The following is a 21347-nucleotide window of genomic DNA, read 5'->3' on the forward strand; positions in this document are numbered from 1 at the left end:
TCAAAACTATGGTTTATTAAACTTAAATGGCTTAGCAGCAGCAAAAACAAAAGAAATAACAGTCTCACCGACTTGTACAGCTCAGAACTGCTATCGCAGTTAAACAGTCCTTCCAGGTAAGTCCTTCAGTAGCAGGTTTTTAGGCAGGACACTGCCAAGTCCTTTCACAGCTTTTCATAGCTTTTCATAGCTTCCACAGCTTTCCTTGTCCACCATTCACCATGCATTGGACTCTCCTAAACTCCTTCACTCTCACCTGCACTTCCTGTCTGCTTTAAACTACTTCCTTACACAGGTGCGTTAACCCTTTCCATTCCCTTAAAGGCACCACAGTCCAAACAGAGGGGAAATATAACGTCCTTCCAGGACCCAGCCATGGCGTCCTGTACAATATATATATATATATATATATTATACACACATACATACACACACACATACACATACATTATATATATATATATATATAAAATATATATATAGTGTGATTCTGCACTTCCGTTTTTTGGGAGGGAGCGTGCGCCGACGGCGGCTTGCTCCTGCTGTGATTTTAGTGGTAGCTACCACAGTGGTAGCTGATTATCAGAACCCACGATCATCCGCTGTAAACAAGAAAGACTGTCATTCTGTGAGTACAGAAGACATGGATCCTGTGTTTCTGTGAAGCAGAAACACTGATCCAGGTCTTTAAGTAGTAAAAGCACCTAACCCAGTGTTGGCAAGCACTCCCTATGCATACATTTAACCCTTTGATCACCCCTGATGTAAACTCCCTTCCTTGCCAGTGTCAATAGTGCATATTTTTTTAGCAGGGTGGATTTGATTTAAATCACTAGTAAAAAGGCTTGATTCAAATCAAACATTTTTATAGAGCAACTGTCATCTGTGTCCCACAGCAGCTCCTCCTCTGACCCGCTTTTGACTGACCGACAGTCCTATTCACTTTAATGGGACGGCTGGTGAGGCAGCAGTGACACAACAAAGTAAGGGATGTGGCGGCAGCAGGTGAGTGGATGACCGCTAACAGGCGCTGCCATGATGGATCTGAAATGACAGGTGCTCTTTAAATGTAACGACTCATTCTTGCTGGTAGTTAGAATGTTTAATATTTGCAAACAAGATAAGGAATAAGCGGTCAGGCAAGTAAAACAGCAATACATAAATTTGTAAAACAATGGGATAAAGGAATATTCCTGAACTTTGTTTTATCTCATGGTTACTGCGAAAATTGTGTGAATGCATCAATAAAGTGCATGTTATTTCAGCTTGCATTCATTGAATGAGTTTACCAAAAATGTTAATATTGCAGAATATACAGCCTCATGCTACATATCTAAGCTCAATTTCATGCTGAATAAACACAATTATTAAAGTATCTTAAATAGATGACTATCTTTAGATGCATTTTTACTGCAAAACCATTAAAATAAATGTGATAAATAAAAAAAATACGACTTAAAATTAAATAAAATCATTGATTTTTATTCACCCTGGTTTTTTTTTTTAGCACTGATCACTGTATTTGTGTCACTGGTCCCCAAAAAGTGTCAAAAGTGTTAGTGCCCCAACTGTCCACCGCAATATCGCAGCCCCGCTATAAGTTGCTGATCGTCGCTGTGAAGGATGCTTCAGTGTAATTCTCCCTGCTTGTGTAATGTTGTGTGTGTGTTAGAGGATTTCAGGTGTGACTCACTCCTCGGCTAACAGGCTGTTGATATGGTAATGACCCTTCCTCAGCCAGTCCTATTTCAAAGGGTAAATGGTCTATTGTGTGTGTGTGAAGAAGCCCTGTGGTTACTGTTTACTGTGATTAGAAGTGGCTCATGTTAATTATTCTGATTGCTTCATTGTGGTAAGTATCTCTTCTATGCGGGGCCAGGCTGTCTAGATAATGTATTCTGTACAACTAGTAATTACCTTCACTGATGTCATTATCTAAAGAAAATGTGTTTTCAGGGTCGGCTCCGAAATGTCTGCCTATGATCTGTATGGAAGCCCCAGTGTGAGGGGGCGGAGATTTGTCATTGTAACAGTTTTGGAAATTACATATAAGCTGTGTGTTATACCATTAAAGTCTGTCTTGTTCCAGCAGTAAGCGTGACCCATGTGTGGCTTATTGGGTGATTCCAGGAATATCCCTCCTCGTGGAATATTGGGGTTATTTTCTTTATGGGGAGAAGGGAGGACTTTGACGGGGATAACATTCTAATACCGTCACAGTAGCTATTAGTAAAAAAATGTATAAATAAAAATCTCAGTTTGTAGACACTAACTTTTGCACAAACTATTCGATAAACGCTTATTGGGATTTTTTTACCAAAAATATATAGCAGATTACATATTGGCCTACATATTTTTATTGGCTGTGTTTTAGCGCAAAAAAAAAAAGAAAGAAAAATCAATACCACCAAAAGAGCTCTATTTGTGGGGAAAAAAAAAGGACATAAATGTTATTTGGGTACAGTATGATGTTGCACGACCGTGCAATTGTCAGTTAAAGTAACGCAGTGCTGTATCGCATAAAATGGCCTGGTCTGGAAGGAGGGGGGGTAAACCTTCTGGAGCTGAAGTGGTTTAATAGGGCATTCCCCTACTAGAAGCAAAGAAGGCCAGAAGCCAGTTTACTTGTACAAAAGTAGACTGATCAAGGGGTCTTGAGAACCAGTTTATCTTCATGGAAAGAAGGGTAGGCAATGTGATCATATTGGTTTGCCTGGTGGAATGGCCCATAGTCGCGAATATATTTGCTCATCGCCAACTGCAAATACTCAAACTGAACAGTTTATGCAAAGTTGGAGTAATGTTCTGTGTCTGGTAGGGCCAGCCAATCACTAGTATTATTATAGTTGGTTATAGTGCCTCCAAACTAGACCGCTGCCCAGGACAGCCCATAGCCTTTGGGGGCGTGTCCGTAATTACACGGCACACAGCAATTCTCCATATTACAAAATTGCACAAACCAGCGTGCCACATTACTAGCAGTTTGATGAAGTCTTATTTTCCAGCATCTATTCTTCAATTTTGAGGGATGTTCTTTTAATTTGAAGATCGGAACCTGAAATATTACCACCTTCACTTCATGTCATGATGCCCTGCTATTGGGATAGGGACAAGTCTAACATTTTAAAGGGCATGTACCTTAGTCTTCCATCCATCTTGGCGACAGATCCTGGAGCTAAGCTGTGGATGTAAATGGCGGGAGAGTTGTTTTCTAGAGCAAGGCAGCATACTCCAATGCCAAGACCAACACCAGGTTCTGTAAGGACAATACACACAAAGATGAACACAACACACTTTTTCTCTTTAGCATGTGATGCCATGTAAAATGCTTACGCTTGATTCCCAGTACCTTGAACCTGTCCCTAAACCAGGTAATTCAAACTAACAACATATTAAACTAATTAAATTATGTAGTATAGGCTAAAAAAAGCGGCGCTATACCGTCGGTTTTGCCGCGGGATTCGGCCGCTAGCGGTGCGGTATTAACCTCCGCTAGCGGCCGATAAAGGGTTAATACCGCCCGCAATGCGCCTCTGCAGAGGCGCATTGCGGGCGTTATTGCCGCAGTTTCCCATTGTTTTAAATGGGAAGGAGCGGTGAAGGAGTGGTATACACGCCGCTCCAAAGATGCTGCTGGCAGGAGATTTTTTCTCTCCCGCCAGCGCATCGCCTCAGTGTGAAAGCCCTCGGGCTTTCACATTGAGTATGCAGTGCAGGAGTTTCTCAGGCGGTATAGAAGCGCTATTTTTAGCGCTGTGCCGCCTGAAAAACTCAGTGTGAAAGGGGTCTTACGTATAACTTAATTTACCTATATCTTTAGATATACTCATCAAACTAAAATGTCACTAAAGAAAAACTCTGCTTATGCAATTTCCATTATATGCTTAATTTAAAGCGGGAGTTCACCCATAAAACAATTTTTCCCCTTAGATGGATGCTAGATTGATGCTCGTTTTGTCTAGGGGAATCGGCTAGTTGTTTTAAAATATGAGCTGTACTTACCGTTTTCGAGATGCATCTTCTCCGTCGCTTCCGGGTATGGGTCTTCGGGAGCGGGCGTTCCTTCTTGATTGACAGTCTTCCGAGAGGCTTCCAACGGTCGCATCCATCGCGTCACTAGTAGCCGAAAGAAGCCGAACGTTGGTGCGGCTCTATACTGCGCCTGCGCAACGACGTTCGGCTTCTTTCGGAAAATCGTGACGCGATGGATGCGACCGTCGGAAGCCTCTCGGAAGACTGTCAATCAAAATAGGAACGCCCAGTCCCGCAGCCCATACCCGGAAGCGGCGGAGAAGATGCATCTCGTAAACGGTAAGTACTGTCAGTACTGCTCATATTTTAAAACTAGCCGATTCCCCTAGACAAAACGAGCAGGAATCTAAGGGGAAAAAGTGTTATGTACGGGTGAACCCCCGCTTTAAGTCAGTGGTTCTCAACCTTTCTAGTACCGTGACCCCTTGATAAACTCTCCCAAGTTGTGGGAACCACTAACAGTAAAATTATTTTCGTTGCTCCCACCCTTGTCCATTTTTTATGATTACTGTTTCTTAGGGACGTATCTGACTAAGGATAATGGTTCTGCAGTGCATTATGGGTTTAGGTGCAAATTTATGGTCACAAATTCTGAGTTTCGTCAAATCATGAGATCCACCTCAAATCCAAGGTGGCTTTGACCAAACTCCATTCCTACGTACTTATTCATTCCAGCATCAAACACATGTAATGTAATATTATTAACACTTAAGACTCCCTCACCCCAAGATCTCACCTACGTCTCTTGCCTTACACATTTACTGACAGAATTACTTAAGTTAAATTATTTCTCAAAAACCCATATGCTCAGCCACATTGCTTGGTAAATAAATTTATATCATAGCCGAACACATTAAGTTCCCAGACTGTGTAGGAGGGATTCCTGCATCAACACTGTCTGTGTTGAAGGGGGGAGTCGAAAAAATGTACTTTGTCGGAAAGAAATTCGCTCCATGTATGGCCAGTCTAAGATGGGTTCTGCATGAACCAAACTGCAATTTTTGTTAATCACCGCAAAAAAGGGGGATATCGGGACCCAAATCCCAGAACGCAGCAGCCGCTCTGTACCCAATTGTAGTCTATGCAGTGTAGAAAATGGATATAGGCAAGTCGTTTTTACAAAACCCATTATGACTAAAATCACACATTTCCCATTGGGAACATTGGTATTTCAATACCTTGTACATACAACAGAAAATTATATTATATATATATATATATATATATATATATATATATATATATATATATATATATATATATATATATATATATAATGCATAATATGACCAATGTTGATTATCTTACTGCCATGCCTAGCAATATGAAATTTGACAGAAATGTGAATGAAATATATAAAAAAATTACTATAATGTTCTCTAATGACTTTACATGACATTAAACTCAAATTTAATTAGACCATTATACATCCAATTCTGATTTATTTTACCTTTGTTAAGAGAGACTTCCATTACGACTCTGTCCTTAGGTCCTGGTCCTTTGCGGGGAGAGGAATCGCCATCCTCCGAGCCATGGAAGGATGGCCCAAAGCTCATGCTGGAGTTTGGGGAGCTGGAGCGGCTGAGTAAAGTCGGAGTAGGACACGGTGTGAGGCTTGGACTGCGCAGTCGCGTCCGTACGGTTAAAGTCACCACTCCTTTCCTGAGTTGCTGTCAAAGAAATATGACCAGTAAGACTGAAGCAGGCAATCAGCTAATAAAACTGGGGAACATGTAAAGCTGGCCACACAAAGTTGAATTTGACTGATCTAGTACAAATTAATTTGACAACTCTGTAGCGTAATGGTCAATGTAATTGGATTTTTACATTTCAAAAACAAACATGCTGCTCTACAGATATGCTGGTGAATTGTCTTAATTAATCTAAGAGGTAAAAATCCAAATGTGATCATCCGTCTCAAAATGTGAGAATTTGGTATGTTATAGGGAACATCTAGAAATTGTACTTGTGTAAGTACTCTGAACAATATACCATTGGTCTTTTTATTTTATTTTTAATTGTAATAATCCTTAGCCCAATCTATCTATCATCCTGATCAGAGATCGGTGGTGGCACTACAGTAAAACGGTAGCATGGCCATACATGGATCGAAATTTGGCCAGCTATAGCGGAATCGGCTGAATTTTGTTTAATGTTTAGCCATTCATCAACTTCCCATGATCTGGCTTGATGAGAAATTTTGCTCCAAATACAGCATGCAGCCAATCTACTTCTTCCACCCACAGAGAATGGTTTTCGATCATCCTAGGACTATATGACACGATACCAACATAAGAGCTTTTTTGAAAAACAAAGAAGGGCAGCAGGATTATGTGACCCAATTTAAAGTAGAACTAAAAACGCAAAACTCTTCTCCCCAATTTGGAAAAGGAAGGTTATAACTAGGTTTGCGAGTTTTGGTACTCGTGCAAATGCTCCAATACCTACATGTATCGGTTCTTTCAGCTGTCAGCAGGATTCCCCCACTGAAAGCTGAAAGGTTAAAAAAAATCTGGCAATTGGGGGGGGGGTGTTACTGAGTTTTGACAGGCACTTCCTGTCCCACTTCCTGCTTCGATTGCCTCGCCGCCTAGGTGACTCCTCCTCTCCCCTCAAGTGGCCCCTCCCTGTCTAATCTTCTGGGACACGTCACAGATCCAAGAGGATTGCCTGGCCACTAAGAGCGCAGCATCACACGCGCATGCGCAGTGAATGCCCAGCTGGGAAGCCGCAAGCTGTCACAGCTGGGTCCCCACACTTACAATGACGGGACCGTGGATAGGAGGGGGTGAGGAATGAGGCTGCCGCATCGCTGGACCGTGGGACAGGAGTGTCTGTTCATTAAAAGTCAGCAGCGACACATGTTTGGTAGCTGCAGACTTTTAATAAACTTACAAACGAGTGGAACTCCACTTTAACCAATGACTCATTTAACTGTCAGCAGGGTTCTCCTGTTGACAGTTGAAGTGTTAAAGAAGTCAGGAAATTAGAGCTGTCAAAAAAATAAAAGAAAAGCCGGGCAATGTTTATTATAACATTGCTCAGCTGCTGAAACACTAAGATAAAAAGAAATATTGTTTTTTGTATCTTTTTTCTACATTTATAGATACTTGGTGATTGTAGCCGTATTAGTGCAATTGTGACAAAGAATATTGAGTACTGTCCGTGACACTTTTTTTTATTTGCACCAACAGAAAAATTTTCAGGACGAGCTTTCGGGGTATGTCCCCTTCTTCAAGGTTCATCTACAGATAAAGGGGATGTACTTCGATCTGCAGATGAGGTCAGTTTAAAGCAATCTGTCAAGTAAAGACAAATGTTCCTCTGTTTAACCCCTTTTTACCCCTTAATTTACTCTAATCAGCCTTACTTAACTCCTTATCCTCCTCTATTTAATTATTATTTTCCTGCTGATTATTATTTTTTTACTTCTATTTTATAAACTATTAATAATCAAAACATTTTTGTTTGCTTTGTTCTTTAATATTTTTACACATTTAGCATAGATTTACACGTTTCAAAAGAAGTGCAAAATGGTAAAAAAAAAAAAAACGAATTAAATAACTTTTCAATGCTTTATACCATTGCCAAATGCTGAAGCGTAAAAAAAAAAAAGTAATTTGTATTGGCGATTACTAAAAGAAAAAAGTATCCGTACTCATAAAAAAAAAATGGTATTGGTGCATATCTAGTTGAGCCCTCAGTTTTTTCATTTTGGATAGGGAGGGTTAGAACCCTCAGTTTTTTCATTTGTTTCCCATTGGGGAGATATGCTCTCACTTGCTGTTCCATGGACAAAACAGGAAGTGAGAGGAAATCCTTCAAAAGTGAGGGAATACCCAGGTATCATTAGTACTAGAGCACCTATTGGAAGATTTCCTTGTTATTCCTGTCCTGGCAACCAAAAATTTGGGATTTTCTTTCATCAGTCTCAGTGATAATGGTAAACAAGACAAATAGGGTAAATGGCCCTAACGTGGCCTCAGACAGCAATAGAAAACCTAACAACATGTTCTAACCCTTCGCCACTGTCCAAAACTAAAAAAAGGATCGACTTTAGATTTACTTTTAGAAAACAATTTATAGTACTTTTAGTACTTTTACAATAATAAAGGTTTTAATACACGGTCAAGGGATTCTCTGCCAACGATATAAATTTAGAATTTTTGCAAATAATTATAATTTTAATAATCTTGTTGAAGTGGAGAATGCTAATTTTTCAAACACAGAGTTTAAATTAGTGTCATATGCGAGCATCAAATGATGTTCTGGTTTATGTAATCCTTGGCACATGTATATAAAGGAAGAAAAGATTAGAAGGGCAGCAATGTTTTCTTAAACGTGCCCTTATCTGGACCTGGTAAGTGGTAGAGATTAAAAGCAGGACATTGATGGAGCTAAATATAGCATGTCTGACTGGTAACCTTTATCCTAATCCCACCCATGTCACCTCCGACGGAAAGCTACTAGGTAGAGACTGCGATAAGCTCTATTGCTGCTCATTCAGGATTCTGGCAGACGGAGCAGTGGAAGGGCAAGAAAAGCGTTATCACCAAGAAGCCATTGTGTGCAGGATGACAGTGTATCTCTATTAAATAATCTGTCCTTCTTGATACCTTAAATGTATGAATGGCCTCCTGGTGGGTCAGTCCCTGTAACGATTCTCCATTGACTTCCAGAAGTTCATCTCCTGTGGAAAAATACATATATATCACAATAGGGTCATTAAGAGCACAGAAAAACAAATCAGAGAAAGTCATTTTTTTTTAACAGACTCAAAAGAAATTAACCATTTAAAGACTCTGAAAACTAAAATAAAGTAAGAACTCTGTTTGTGATTAACGCGTCATACAAGCGTTTCGCAAGAAGAGCTTTTTTTTTTAAAAATCCTGCCTTGATTTGCGAGCACTGTCTCACAAGACAAGCGGCTGGTGTATGTATTACCGTATGTGGCCAGAGGTGCGGGGGCGCCGGAGACGACACTCTGACACACTCCCAGCTGGGTGGAGCAGGCGGAAAATGCGTCGAACACCTGAAAGTGTCAACAGTTCCCGAGTGTCACCATTGCCCCCACACCTCTGGCCACATGCAGTACTGCATATACCAGCAGTGGTTGTGGAAAAAATCATCTGAGTTTCCATTATTTCTTATGGGGGAAACTCGCTTTGATATACGAGTGATTTGGATTACAAGCATGCTTCTGGAATGAATTATGCTCGTAATCCAAGGTATTACTGTATTTATAGTGTATAGCATATTCTTAACAAGCTGTACACGTACTTTAAAGCACACCCTCATTAACCTAAGAAGCCTTAGACAACCTGGAGAAATTAAGCTTTAAAATTCACAACACAAGCAAGCAAATCTCACGTCACTAATTCATGGTCTAAGAAAACATGTTCAAGTCACAAATAATAATTTAGAACCCACCTCATGGATTATTTTGCTTAACAAGCTTTAGAAAGTGGACTTACATTTGCTTACAGTTTGCTCTACCGTGGCATTCTCATTTCGGTCTGGGGCTTGAGTAGTGCAAAATATAATGCTGATGCATGCACTGCTCCAATCTCAGAATGAAATGAAAATGTCACATTCAAGGTCTCCAGGGTAGAGCAAAATATAAGACTGCATCTCCCAAGATCCTTGCACAGGCATTTAATAAAGTGTAAGCGTGCCCTCCCATCTGACACTGTGTAACAGGCGCTCTGCGCACCTGTTACTTCTGTAATGACAGGCGCTTTCAGCGCCGTAGTGCGTTCCATGCTCGAACGCATACTGCGCTTGCGCGATGACATCATCGCCCGGCGCCATGGTGCGTTCCAGCTTGGAACGCGGAAGTGCGCCGCGAATCGGCGCCTTTCTTGAATTCTTGAAGCCCTGCAAATGGATAAGTAGCCATTGTGTCACTTGTAGTACCATAGGAAGATCTGCTGCTTTTGTCCCATCTAATACTATTGCTACTACTTATTATGCCTTGTGAATACCAAGATACTATTTGGGATATATTATTGTGCCAAGGACTGTTTGCTAAGGAATACCTTAAAGGGTCATTGCCTCCAAATTGCCTGAGCTGTGTTGCCTCTCATATGCAACTATAATTGCTTAAGCTGTATTTCTTTTTATGCGCAACTATTGGTTGTCACTACCACGCCTATTTACTACGTACTTGACATAAGTACTACCTGTTTATGGGCTTATGCCCTAACTTATGAAACATGTTCGACTAAACTTTCTATGCTAAGGATTGACGTATTTCATACCTTCTCCCTTAGTGGTCTAATGCACGACGCTATGTTATACTAATAGTTGTGCATACGTATCTTTTAGTGCATACTAGAATTTTAAACGCTAAGCTCTGGTCGCATGTTGTAATGCGTTCAAGCTCAGTAACTCAACGCCTATTTTTATGTGAGAGAGATGATGTAGAGAACCCCCCAAACTCCTGTTTGTGTGGAGTGACGCCTGGGGCCTAAAACTGAATTCTCACATAAAGATTGAAATCCTTGCTAACCGCAGTTGTAGTTCACTCCCGTTCACCAGTGCCATTACACATGGCAGAATAAACAGCAGGGTGATGAGATTTGACGACGACCTCCCCTCCCGCTGTCTGTAAGAACGATCAAACAGCTGAACAGCCTTGAGCAGTGATATCTGAATGATGGGTGCAGCTACAGTCATCATTCAGATATCTTCTTTGAGAGCTGGCGATTCCCTTCACCATAAGAACGATCATAGCGGCTGTTTGGCTGCTTGATCATTCTTACAGGCAGCGGGAGGGGAGGTCGTCATCGCCCCCCTTCTCTCGCTCTCCGGTGCCTCTCACGGCTCGCCCATACCCCGGCTCTAAAAGAAGATATTTGAATGATGCCTGTAGCTGCATCCATAATTCAGATATCACTGCTCAAAGTCTGCGATGTTATATGACATTACATGGGTGGCAAGTGGTTAAGCTGCATCTGCACATACTAATGCAAGGAGGGCAGCTACACTAGACATACAGGGAAACCATGGAGGAGAATTAAGGCCACCCTCACAAAGAAAGCGCATGACTCCAATGAAATAGATCTACATTTTAGACCTGTCATGGCTTACCTTAACACATGGATATAAGCAAGACAAGGAATTGTCAATTACATATGTTATTATATTGGTTTATTTTAAAATAAATGTTCCCCCCTCCACCCCACACACACTGTGCAGGTAGAAATCTCCTCCTAAGGTGTACAGCGAGCAGAGCAAAGATCGGTATCACAGAGCTGGATGGGGGCGGGAACCGCTAGAGTTAAATTTTTACATTAACAGGCTGGTGATGATTAATTGCTAGGATCGCCCGGCAACCAATCACCTGTGTAATGAAAAAAGTTAACTCCAGCAGTTCCTGCCCCCCATTCAGCTCTGTGATACTGCCCGCTCGCCCAAGCCTGGTGCCCGTAGATTAATCACGTGAACTGATGGGCCATACGTCTAGTGATGGCGCTCTATAGCGCTCAAAATGATAGGGAGTGTTCATTTGGTATATTTGGTGTTTTCTGCAGCTATTCATTCTAAACGAATGTCCAAAGATCACAGTCCTTTCTGCTGTAATGTAACAAAGGACGACTTCCAACAAAAATAGCACAGCTGTCATCGATGGTGAATAAAGAGTTAGTAAATGACTCTACAGAAAATCCTTGCGTGAGCACTGAAAAAATGAAAGGAATGGGAATTGCCAAACTCTCAGCCCTGCGTCTGCTTTATCTAGGTCACATGCTCCTCAATGAAAGGCTTCACAAAAACGACTAAAAATGATATAGTTGCTTTTCTGATTAGATCTGGAAGGACAGATGAACTTAAAATCCTCGTCTGGAATAAACACAGAAATTATGTAGGTCAAAAAATTACTAACTGCACTGCTGAGATGTAGAGCAGAAATCCGATATAATGGGTGTACTGGAGGATAGAAGGAATAATTTATAAAGAAAAAAATTATCAGAATGGATAGTTTATTGCCAGGAGTTCAACACAGGTTGTTTACAGCAAGACTCAGCAGATAAGAGATGAGATCTTCTGCTCCCAGTAAATTAAATCAAGCTACTTTGGGGTGAAAGCCCCCCCCCCCAAAAAAAAAGAAGACTGTTCTGATCATTCTTGCTTAATAAATAATTATTATACAGTTGCAGGAAAAAGTATGTGAACCCTTTTGGAATGATATGGATTTCTGCACAAATTGGTCATAAATTGTGATCAGATCTTCATCCAAGTCACAATAGACAATCACAGTCTGCTTGAACTAATAACACACAAATAATTAAAGATTATCATGTTTTTATTGAACACACCATGTAAACATTCACAGTAAGGGTGTAAAAAGTATGTGAACCCCTAGACTAATGACATCTTTAAGAGCTAATTGGAGTGAGGTGTCAGCCAACTGGAGTCCAATTGGAGTCCAACACCTCCAATTGAGATTGGAGGTGTTGGTTACAGCTGCCCTGCCCTGATGCACTTTTTCTTGCAACTGTATTGTGCAACATATCCAAACTCAGTGCTCTATTTTTTCTGCTACCATCTTTCTAGGTTTATTTGGTCTGTCATGTGATGTCAGAGAAGCTTCTGTCTCTTGTAGCCCAGGTGAAACTGAACTTCAACAGCTGATTACCAAGAAACAAGAATTAGTCCCAGATGCTTTGTCAAGTCCCACAGTAAATCGGCCAGCAGTCTCTCCAAGTTGATAAATCACATCCACCTGGGCCAACCTTGAAGAATGAGGCACTGGAATGCCTCCTGTTTGTATCCTGCAGTCTTTCAGCCTTACCTTCTTTTAGCCTCCCATCGGCCGCTGCTGCTCCATTTGAGAAAATTGTCTTCACGAAGATTCCCATTCTCCCTCTGGCAGAATCCTGACCTCCAACGATGCTAAACCCAAGTCCCTAATGACAAAGAAAACAATAATTAGACCATGGTAACTGACAACTGCTTATATCTCATTTATACCTATGCCCCTTCTATGCACTCTTCCATGCTGCCTAAGACAAGAATCTTAAAAAAAAAAGCAGCTTATTCATGTGTTCTGGCATTGCCCTGTGGTTCAGGCATTCTGGTCAGAGGTAACCAAATGTATAAATGATGTCTTATTCCTGCCTATGCCATTGACGATCTCTATATGTATGCTGGGCTTAGTGGAAGGAGTGGCTGATACCAGAGCACTCAGAACTCTACTTACCAGGCTCTTACGCCGGTAAGGCGATCATTTTACACTAGAAGAAACCTACTGCTCCTACTTTGGTCTCTTGGAAGGCCTTGGTCAATACCACAGTTCTGTTCTATAGAGCTACATATTTGCATAGAGGATGTGCTAAAAAAAGTTTGACAGTGTGGCAAAGTTGGCTCGCTACACCTTCCACTAACCCCTAAGCATGCCTCTACTTTGGTCGGTTTCTTGTGCAGATACCCTGCTTTAGTTGTCCTTGTTGGACAGGGCTGAGTGGCCTTGTTTGCCCAATTTGCGTATAAACGTTTACCCAATTTCTGTAGAACCGCTGATGTTCCTACTGTTTATTTTTTAATCCTGCTTTTACCTAGTTCAGTGGTAAAAATGATACCTCCTAGGACATTTGCGCTTATCCAGGGACTGGTTAATGATATATCTTGCCAATACCACATTACAGGTTTATGTCTGGCCTTTTGCTTTTGCTATATCATCTCTGGATTGAGGAGCAATTTGAAGAAGGAGAGGGATTCTGTTTGATTTTTTTTTTGGTAGTTCTGTATATTTTAAACTTTACGATGCACCCTCAGACACTATTTTGCTCTGTTGAGGCCATGCGTATCCACTTTTTGGTTGCCACTTGCATTTTTGTAGGACTATTTGTCACTCTTTGGTGCAAAGTTTTGCACTTTTGAAAACTCAATAAAAATAATTAAAAACAAAAACTAATAGGGCATCCATTCTTTTAATATACTGTAGGTGAGCTAGGCACTTGGCCATCAGAAAAGATCAATCACATCTGTGGTAAATTCTGAATATAATTTGACACCCAACGCTGGACACCCAACGTATCACAAATTAATCCCCAAAAAAAGGATTACGGAAGCATGCACTGGGCTTCTAAATCCAATCCTTTATCAGTTCTGTACACCCAGTGTTGAAATGAGGCGCCATAAAGTAAAAACTGGTCTAACAGCCATTTAGCAACCAGTGCTTATTCTAAGGAAGTGAGGAACCTGAAACAGCACAGGGAGCAAAATGGCTGTTTAGGCCAGTGTTTTTTGTTGGTCCCCTACTTCACCTGGATGTGGTTGATAATTAAAAGAGGAATGGATTGAGAACCCCAAAGCCAGCGTCAATTAAAAAGGTGAGCTTGCCTCTTTCCCGATTCATCCTTTAATATTAAAGGGCAGCCTCAGTTAGCAATTGGGTAGCTTGCTGGGTTCACAGTGGTGAGATGTGATTCGCACCACACGGCTTTGCAGATCACGAGAGGTCTGTGCAAAATAAAGCTGAATCGAATTCGCACCAAAATTGTGCCGGACCCTTTTTTTGGTCTGCACTGGAATCGTATCGCATTGGTGTTCACACCCATGTGATCCGTTTTCGGCACCATTTGACAGTTCGCACTGCGATATGCGAACCGATCTGGGGGTGTCTATTGACACCCACAGCGGTTCGCATAGGGCAGTGTATACTGCCTGCGAATCCTTTGCGATGCAGGAAGCTGCACTTGAATCGCACTAGTTCCTGCATCGCGCTAGTGTGAACTGACACTAGAGGTGAGGCCGGGCTTTTATTTTTTTTACAAGAGCAGTCCTGATCTGCTAAAAACTTTAGCTGCCTCAAACATTGGATCTAATGATCATTTTGACATAATGTTTTGGCAGAAGTTAAGCTCCAGTTGTGCATTTTTTTGTCTTAGTTTTCTCAGGTTTGTTACTTTAAGAAAGCAATATAATACCGCCGCTGTAGTTACCCAACACATGTATTTTAACTTATGCCACATGCTAAAATTTGAGTAAAACAAACATCATAAGAGGTCCTTAAAGCAAAAGGTGATGCTTTGACCACCTTGTTCTCATCCATAAATTAGCACAGCCTCCTGCAAAGAGCATGTGTTTCCTGTTCGGCAGTTCTTAAATGGTTCCCCCCTAAGTTTTCAATTACACGCAAAGACAGTAGTAGATATATCGTTATTTTGATTTTCAATGATTTACTTCCTAAACCATTACCAGGCCTCAGTGGCGTTAATCTTTTCCTCCTTCAGCAACAATAGAGCTTTTAAGAACTTTTGAATAGCAAAGGTTGCGGTAATGTCATAAATATCAGCAGTGTACATTTTAAGACCAGGCCTTAGAAAGCAGTAGTGAAAGTGTCACAGGCATTATGGCTGCCAGGAATTATGGTAGGTCTTGCAAAGGCGTGATAGTTGTGTCCCTGTGCAATAAGTTCTAGGATACATAGCACAAGGGAAGTTATAAATTAAACTGTACTGGAGGACTGGAGGCCTACTTTGAAGAAGTAACAAGTTCCATTAGAAAATGGCTTTTTCCTCTAGAGAATTTCCGATTCCCTCACAGCATATGTACCTTTCCTTGGCCTTTCATCAAGACAATATTTGAGATGATTGAGGGCTGAGCGAGCCTCCAAGGTGATTCCACCTGCACTGTGCTTAAAGATCTGGCTGTTTTCTTTACAATGGCGTATTCCTGGAAAAAAAATATTACTGTTATTATTACATCTTAGTGATGAAAAATGAAACTGCAATGAAACCAGATCATAAAGAGCAACTATTCATCAAAGAAGCCAACCAGCAGAATAAAGGCACAATACGGTAGATAAGCATTTGACTCATTAAAAATCCTTAAATTATGGAAAGAAAACACTGTGGAAACCTGCACCTGGGCTAAAGAAAGTACCTCATAAATCTCTGGGAGTTTGGGTGTCACTAGGTGGACCTGGTAGCCCTGCAGTCTCTTTTCACTGGAGGGCCCGCAGCATCTCAAATCACCTGAAGAGCCCGCAGCGTCTCGCCGCCTGAAGAGCCCGCAGCGTCTCGCCGCCTGAAGAGCCCGCAGCGTCTCGCCGCCTGAAGAGCCCGCAGCGTCTCGCCGCCTGAAGAGCCCGCAGCGTCTCGCCGCCTGAAGAGCCCGCAGCGTCTCGCCGCCTGAAGAGCCCGCAACGTCTCGCCGCCTGAAGAGCCCGCAGCGTCTCGCCGCCTGAAGAGCCCGCAGCGTCTCGCCGCCTGAAGAGCCCGCAGCGTCTCGCCGCCTGAAGAGCCCGCAGCGTCTCGTCGCCTGAAGAGCCCGCAGCGTCTCGTCGCCTGAAGAGCCCGCAGCGTCTCGTCGCCTGAAGAGCCCGCAGTCTGTCAACTGGAGGGTCACCAGCTTTCAGCCTCTTGTTTCCTCCCAGAGAAAGGTATGGCTTTTCTTTCGAAAAATTGCAGATTTTCAGTAAAAGCATTTTATTAGGGACTGAAGCCAAGTATAATGGCATCATCTAAAATCAGATCATATGATTCGAAAAGTATACTGCCTGTTCCAAAATGCATCTTAGGAGGCCAATGCCCAATCAGTGACTGAATATTGTCTGACGACAACTAATTTTGTATTGTAGGTATGACAGGTACATCTACAGTAAAACCATTACGAGAGAACTTTGGAGTCTGCCATTGCTGCTCAAGTAAAGTGCTAGTTACCTGGCTGTCGTGCAGATACTGCAAAACTTTCCAAGCCTTTGACTCCAATCTATGTATACACATTAGGAATTTAAGCTTTATCCTGACATTGAATTGCTGCATTTTTTAATCATGTTTGTGACTCAGAAGTCCTGAAGCAGGGGAGTAATGGCAGTCTCCACACACCTATCATATCAGGCATGCTTTAAAAGAAAAAGTTTGTCGAGAAACAAAAGGACAGATATGAAGGTATGAAGACGACACACAAATGAGGAAAACACAGGATGGGTTTAAGCTTTTGACGTGTTAGCAATGTGTTATTATGGGTTAAAATGAGAGTTCACATATTTGTGTTATATACCTGCAATATATTTGCTGTGAATGCTGCATCATCTCAGACATACTTTCTTTTCATCCCCTTTTCAGGATTTATTTCCTTTTCACATCTTTCTGGCCCCTTACACATAAAGAGATCCTTTACATATCCCATAACAAGGCAAAGTAACCGGTCAGCATCCACATCCAGTACTTACCATCCTAGCATTCCTCCACCAACAGGGCCACCTAAAGAGCCTAAATTAAATAATGGGTACTTTAGGTATTGGAGGACACATGCCATTTCCTTTTGCCTAACACAATATAGCGCTCAGTATCTGAGCATCCAATTGCTGTTCTATTGTGAGGGCAGAGGGGGCATTCACAGCTCTGAGCATCTGAGCCTCAGGCAGCAGATTGGGTAATGACAGGATGCTTGTGACAGTGATCGTGTTACTTGACCTACTATGGGAAAGTACATGTTCACTTTAAAATAATACTGGTTACTACATGCGCTTTCTTAATATCTGGACTCCTTATGTAAAAAGTAACCTTTCTGCAGTTGCAAGTTGTATGCACATAGGCCTTGTTCATACAGGCTTTAGCTTGTGTGAAGCAAACTTTTACAAAACATTTGCAAAACTTATGGGGAAGCTTTACTGAAGTATCATTCAACTCTAGTTTTGGGATGTTAAACAAGAGCCTTAACGATGTGCGGGCTATCACGTCAAACAATCTGCTAGCTGGCTTCAGTAAGCTTTAGCACTACTTGAAGCGTGTTTGACGCCTGCTAGCTGCTTGTTCAAAGTATCAGCCATCCCATTAAAAAGAAACTGAAAGCGGTGCCCAAACAAAAGGCAGGCAGAGGGCAAGAGTCTAGCCACCACTGAGGTGGCTGTGATCTCCTTGCTGCTGACCTTGACCCTGATAACGACTTACCATGCCTTATGCCGCGTACACACAATCATTTTTCGGCATGAAAGAAAAACTTTGTTTTTCAGCATGTCCAAAAAAAAACGGAGTTAGGCTTACCGGTAACTCTGTTTCTAGGAGTCTTCCAGGACAGCCTCTTGAGACCTTGGGCTCCTCCCTCCGGGACAGGAAACACGTACACCCTTTTCTTTAAAGGGCAGTCCTCCAGGTCCCCTACTCAGTTTGCCCGAGAAATAACAGAAGACTCTGAAAGACACAATCTACACATCGTTAGATCATTACCACACTACCAGTTCCTAGATTGACACCGGGTGGGAAAAACTCCGGCTGTCCTGGAAGACTCCTAGAAACAGAGTTACCGGTAAGCCTAACTTTCTCTAGTCGTCTTCCAGGACAGCCTCTTGAGATGATAAGAAACTTACTCTTTTTTAGGGTGGGACCGCTGTCTGTAGGACCCTCCGTCCGAAGGCCTGATCTTTATCTGACATAAGGTCCAACCGATAATGTCTTGCAAAGGTTGAATAAGATGTCCAGGCTGCCGCCTTACAGATCTCTTCCGGGGAAGCTCCGGCTCTCTCTGCCCAAGAAACTGCAACTGCCCGGGTAGAGTGGGCTTTGACAATCGGTGGTTCTTTACCCCCTACCTGATAAGCCTCAATAATTAACATCCTCAGCCATCTGGCTATAGAGGATTTAGACGTCCCGTAACCTTTACGGGTACCAGAAAAATTAACAAAAAGGGAATCACTAAGTCTAAACTGCTTAGTGGCCTCTAAATAAAATAAAATATTTCTTTTAACGTCCAATAGGGACAACAATTCCCCCTCATCATTCTCTGACGAGGAATGCAGAGTTGGTAGGATAATATCCTGAGTTCTGTGGAAGGTCGATGCCACTTTTGGCAAAAAATTTGGGTCCGTCCTAAGAATGACCCTATCATCAAAAACCTTCAGGAAGGGCTCTCTAATAGAGAGGGCCTGAAGATCACTAACTCTCCTAGCCGAGGTTATGGCGACTAGAAATGCTGTCTTTAATGTCACATGCTTCAGAGAAGATTCCTCCAGTGGCTCAAAAGGTTTGTTGGTGAGAGCTTTTAGTACCAGCGAGAGATCCCACGTAGGGCATGCTTTAACCCTAACGGGCTTGGATCTTGCTAGACTTTTGAAAAAGTTTTTAACAAAGTGATCTTGCCGAAGGGGAGTCTCCAAAAAAATGCTTAAGGCCGCAGCCTGTACCTTGAGGGTGCTTATGGATAAGCCCAGTTCTACCCCAGCTTGCAGAAAATCCAGCACTGCTGGAATGTTAGTTTGGAAAGACCCTTGCTCCAACCTCCAGGAATTGAACTTTTTCCAGATCTTGGAGTAGATAGCCCTCGTCACTGGTTTGCGACATTCCAGTAGGGTTTTCACTACCCTATCTGAAAAGCCACGGGCTTTTAAGAGTTGTTCCTCAGAAACCAAACAGTTAATTTCATGCTCTTTATCCGAGGGTGAAGAACCGGACCTATGGACAGTAGGTCCTCTCTTTCCGGAAGTGTCCAAGGTGGATATAGAGCCAGTCTCTTTAGGCTGGTGAACCAAGGCCGCTTCGGCCAAAACGGCGTGACCAGAATCAGGTCCGTGCATTCCCTGATAAACTTCTGAATTACCCTGGGAATTAATCTCACTGGGGGAAAGGCATATGCTAGGTTGAAATGCCAGGGATGGGCGAAGGCATCTATGCCCTTCGACCTGTCCTGATGGTGGATAGAGAAGAACACTGGAACTTTCTTTTTCCCTTCTGCTGCGAATAGGTCCACTTCTGGTAATCCCCAGAGAGACACTATTTGCTCGAACACAACCTGGTTCAGACACCACTCGTCCTGATTTACCGACTGTCTGCTGAGAAAGTCGGCCAGGGTATTTAGAGATCCCTTCAAGTGGACTGCCGAAAGGTATATCAAGTTCTTCTCTGCCCAGCTTAGAATTTGTGTCGCCGTGGCCTGAAGGGCTGGACTTCTTGTGCCCCCTTGTTTGTTTAGGTAGGCTACCGTAGACGCATTGTCTGTTCTTACTTGTAGGTGTTGTCCTACTAGGCGACTCCCGAAAGTCTGTATGGCTCTTAGGACAGCCAACAGCTCCTTTTGGTTTGATGACTTTAGGACTTCTGAAGAGGACCATTGTCCCTGGGTCCAAGTCTCCTCTAAGTGGGCTCCCCAACCCTTTCCGCTGGCGTTGGTGGTCAGCACCAGGGCAGTTGGGGGTTGCCATGAGAGCCCTCCCTCTAGGTTCTTTTTGGACCGCCACAGATCTCTTTTGATTCTGTCTGGGATAGGCATTGGAAGGTCCAATCCCTCCTTCCTGCCATTCCAATGTTTGAGCATAAGCCCCTGTAGGGGGCGTAGGTGGAACCGGGCCCAGGGCACCGCTGGGAAACAGGCTGACATGAGTCCCAAGACTCTCATCACCTCCCTGATGCTGGCTTCTAAATTTGTTTGAAGCTGTGCAATTGCTTGTTCCAATTTGTGGAATTTTTCCAGTGGAAGAAAGGTCTTTCTTTCCACAGAGGAAATTCTGTATCCCAAATACATGACTTCTTGGGAAGGTACCAGTTGTGATTTGTCCTCGTTGACCAACCACCCTAAGGAGCTCAGGAAGGACAGGGCCACCCTTAGGTCGCTCTCTAGTTGGGGACCTGATGGGGCTAAGAATAAGAGGTCGTCTAAGTATGGAATCACTGTGATATTCCGTGTTCTCAGGTGCGCCAAGGCTTCTGCCAGCACTTTGGTGAAGATTCTTGGGGAGGACGAAAGTCCAAAGGGGAGAGCCCTGAACTGGAAATGTTTGATTGTCGACCCCATCTTCACTGCCAACCTCAGAAATTTCTGACTTTCCGGGCGAATTGGGATATGCAGGTATGCATCCCTGAGATCCACCGTGGCCATAAAGCAATTTGGAAAGATAAGACTGGTCACTGAAAAAATCGACTCCATTCTGAAGCGCTTGTACCTGACAAACTTGTTCAGGGGGCGCAAATTCAATATCAGTCTGTATTTCCCTGAGGGTTTTTTCACCACGAACACGTGTGAATACACTCCTAGACCCTTTTCCGCTAGGGGAACCTCCACCAAGACTCTCTGGTCTAATAAGTCTCCTATGAGGAGGCTTAAGGCTTCCGCTTTCTCCCGATCTTTTGGTAGTTGGGTGATTAGAAGTAATGGAGGGGGAGGGGACAGGAATTCTAGTCTGTAACCGTTTTTTTATTATATCCAAAACAAACGGACTGACTGTAGACTTTGTCCATTGCAGGAGGAACTCCCCCAATCTTCCTCCCACGGGGACCTGAATGTCACTGGGTTTTGGGGGTAGCCTGAGGAGGGTTAAACAAGATTCCCCCTCGACCTCGTCCTTTCTGGTTAGCCCAGTGTTTTTTAGGACGGTT

At 42.7% G+C, this 21347-nt stretch overlaps 1 protein-coding gene across 2 annotated transcripts in view; it reads right to left on the bottom strand.

Moving 5' to 3' along the window:
- Window positions 1-21347, bottom strand: part of PDZD2 (PDZ domain containing 2) — a 416595-nt gene that overhangs the window by 131146 nt on the left and 264102 nt on the right. For both annotated transcript variants that reach the window (XM_040337921.1, XM_040337929.1), the window contains exons 8-12: window positions 15592-15711; window positions 12827-12941; window positions 8649-8722; window positions 5483-5702; window positions 3139-3256 (exon numbers count right to left, since the gene is read on the bottom strand). In XM_040337921.1, the coding sequence (XP_040193855.1) occupies window positions 3139-3256; window positions 5483-5702; window positions 8649-8722; window positions 12827-12941; window positions 15592-15711 (647 nt within the window). The remainder of the gene's footprint in view (window positions 1-3138; window positions 3257-5482; window positions 5703-8648; window positions 8723-12826; window positions 12942-15591; window positions 15712-21347) is intronic.

Source organism: Rana temporaria, chromosome 1, assembly GCF_905171775.1.
Source record: "Rana temporaria chromosome 1, aRanTem1.1, whole genome shotgun sequence".
Lineage (NCBI taxonomy): Eukaryota > Metazoa > Chordata > Amphibia > Anura > Ranidae > Rana > Rana temporaria.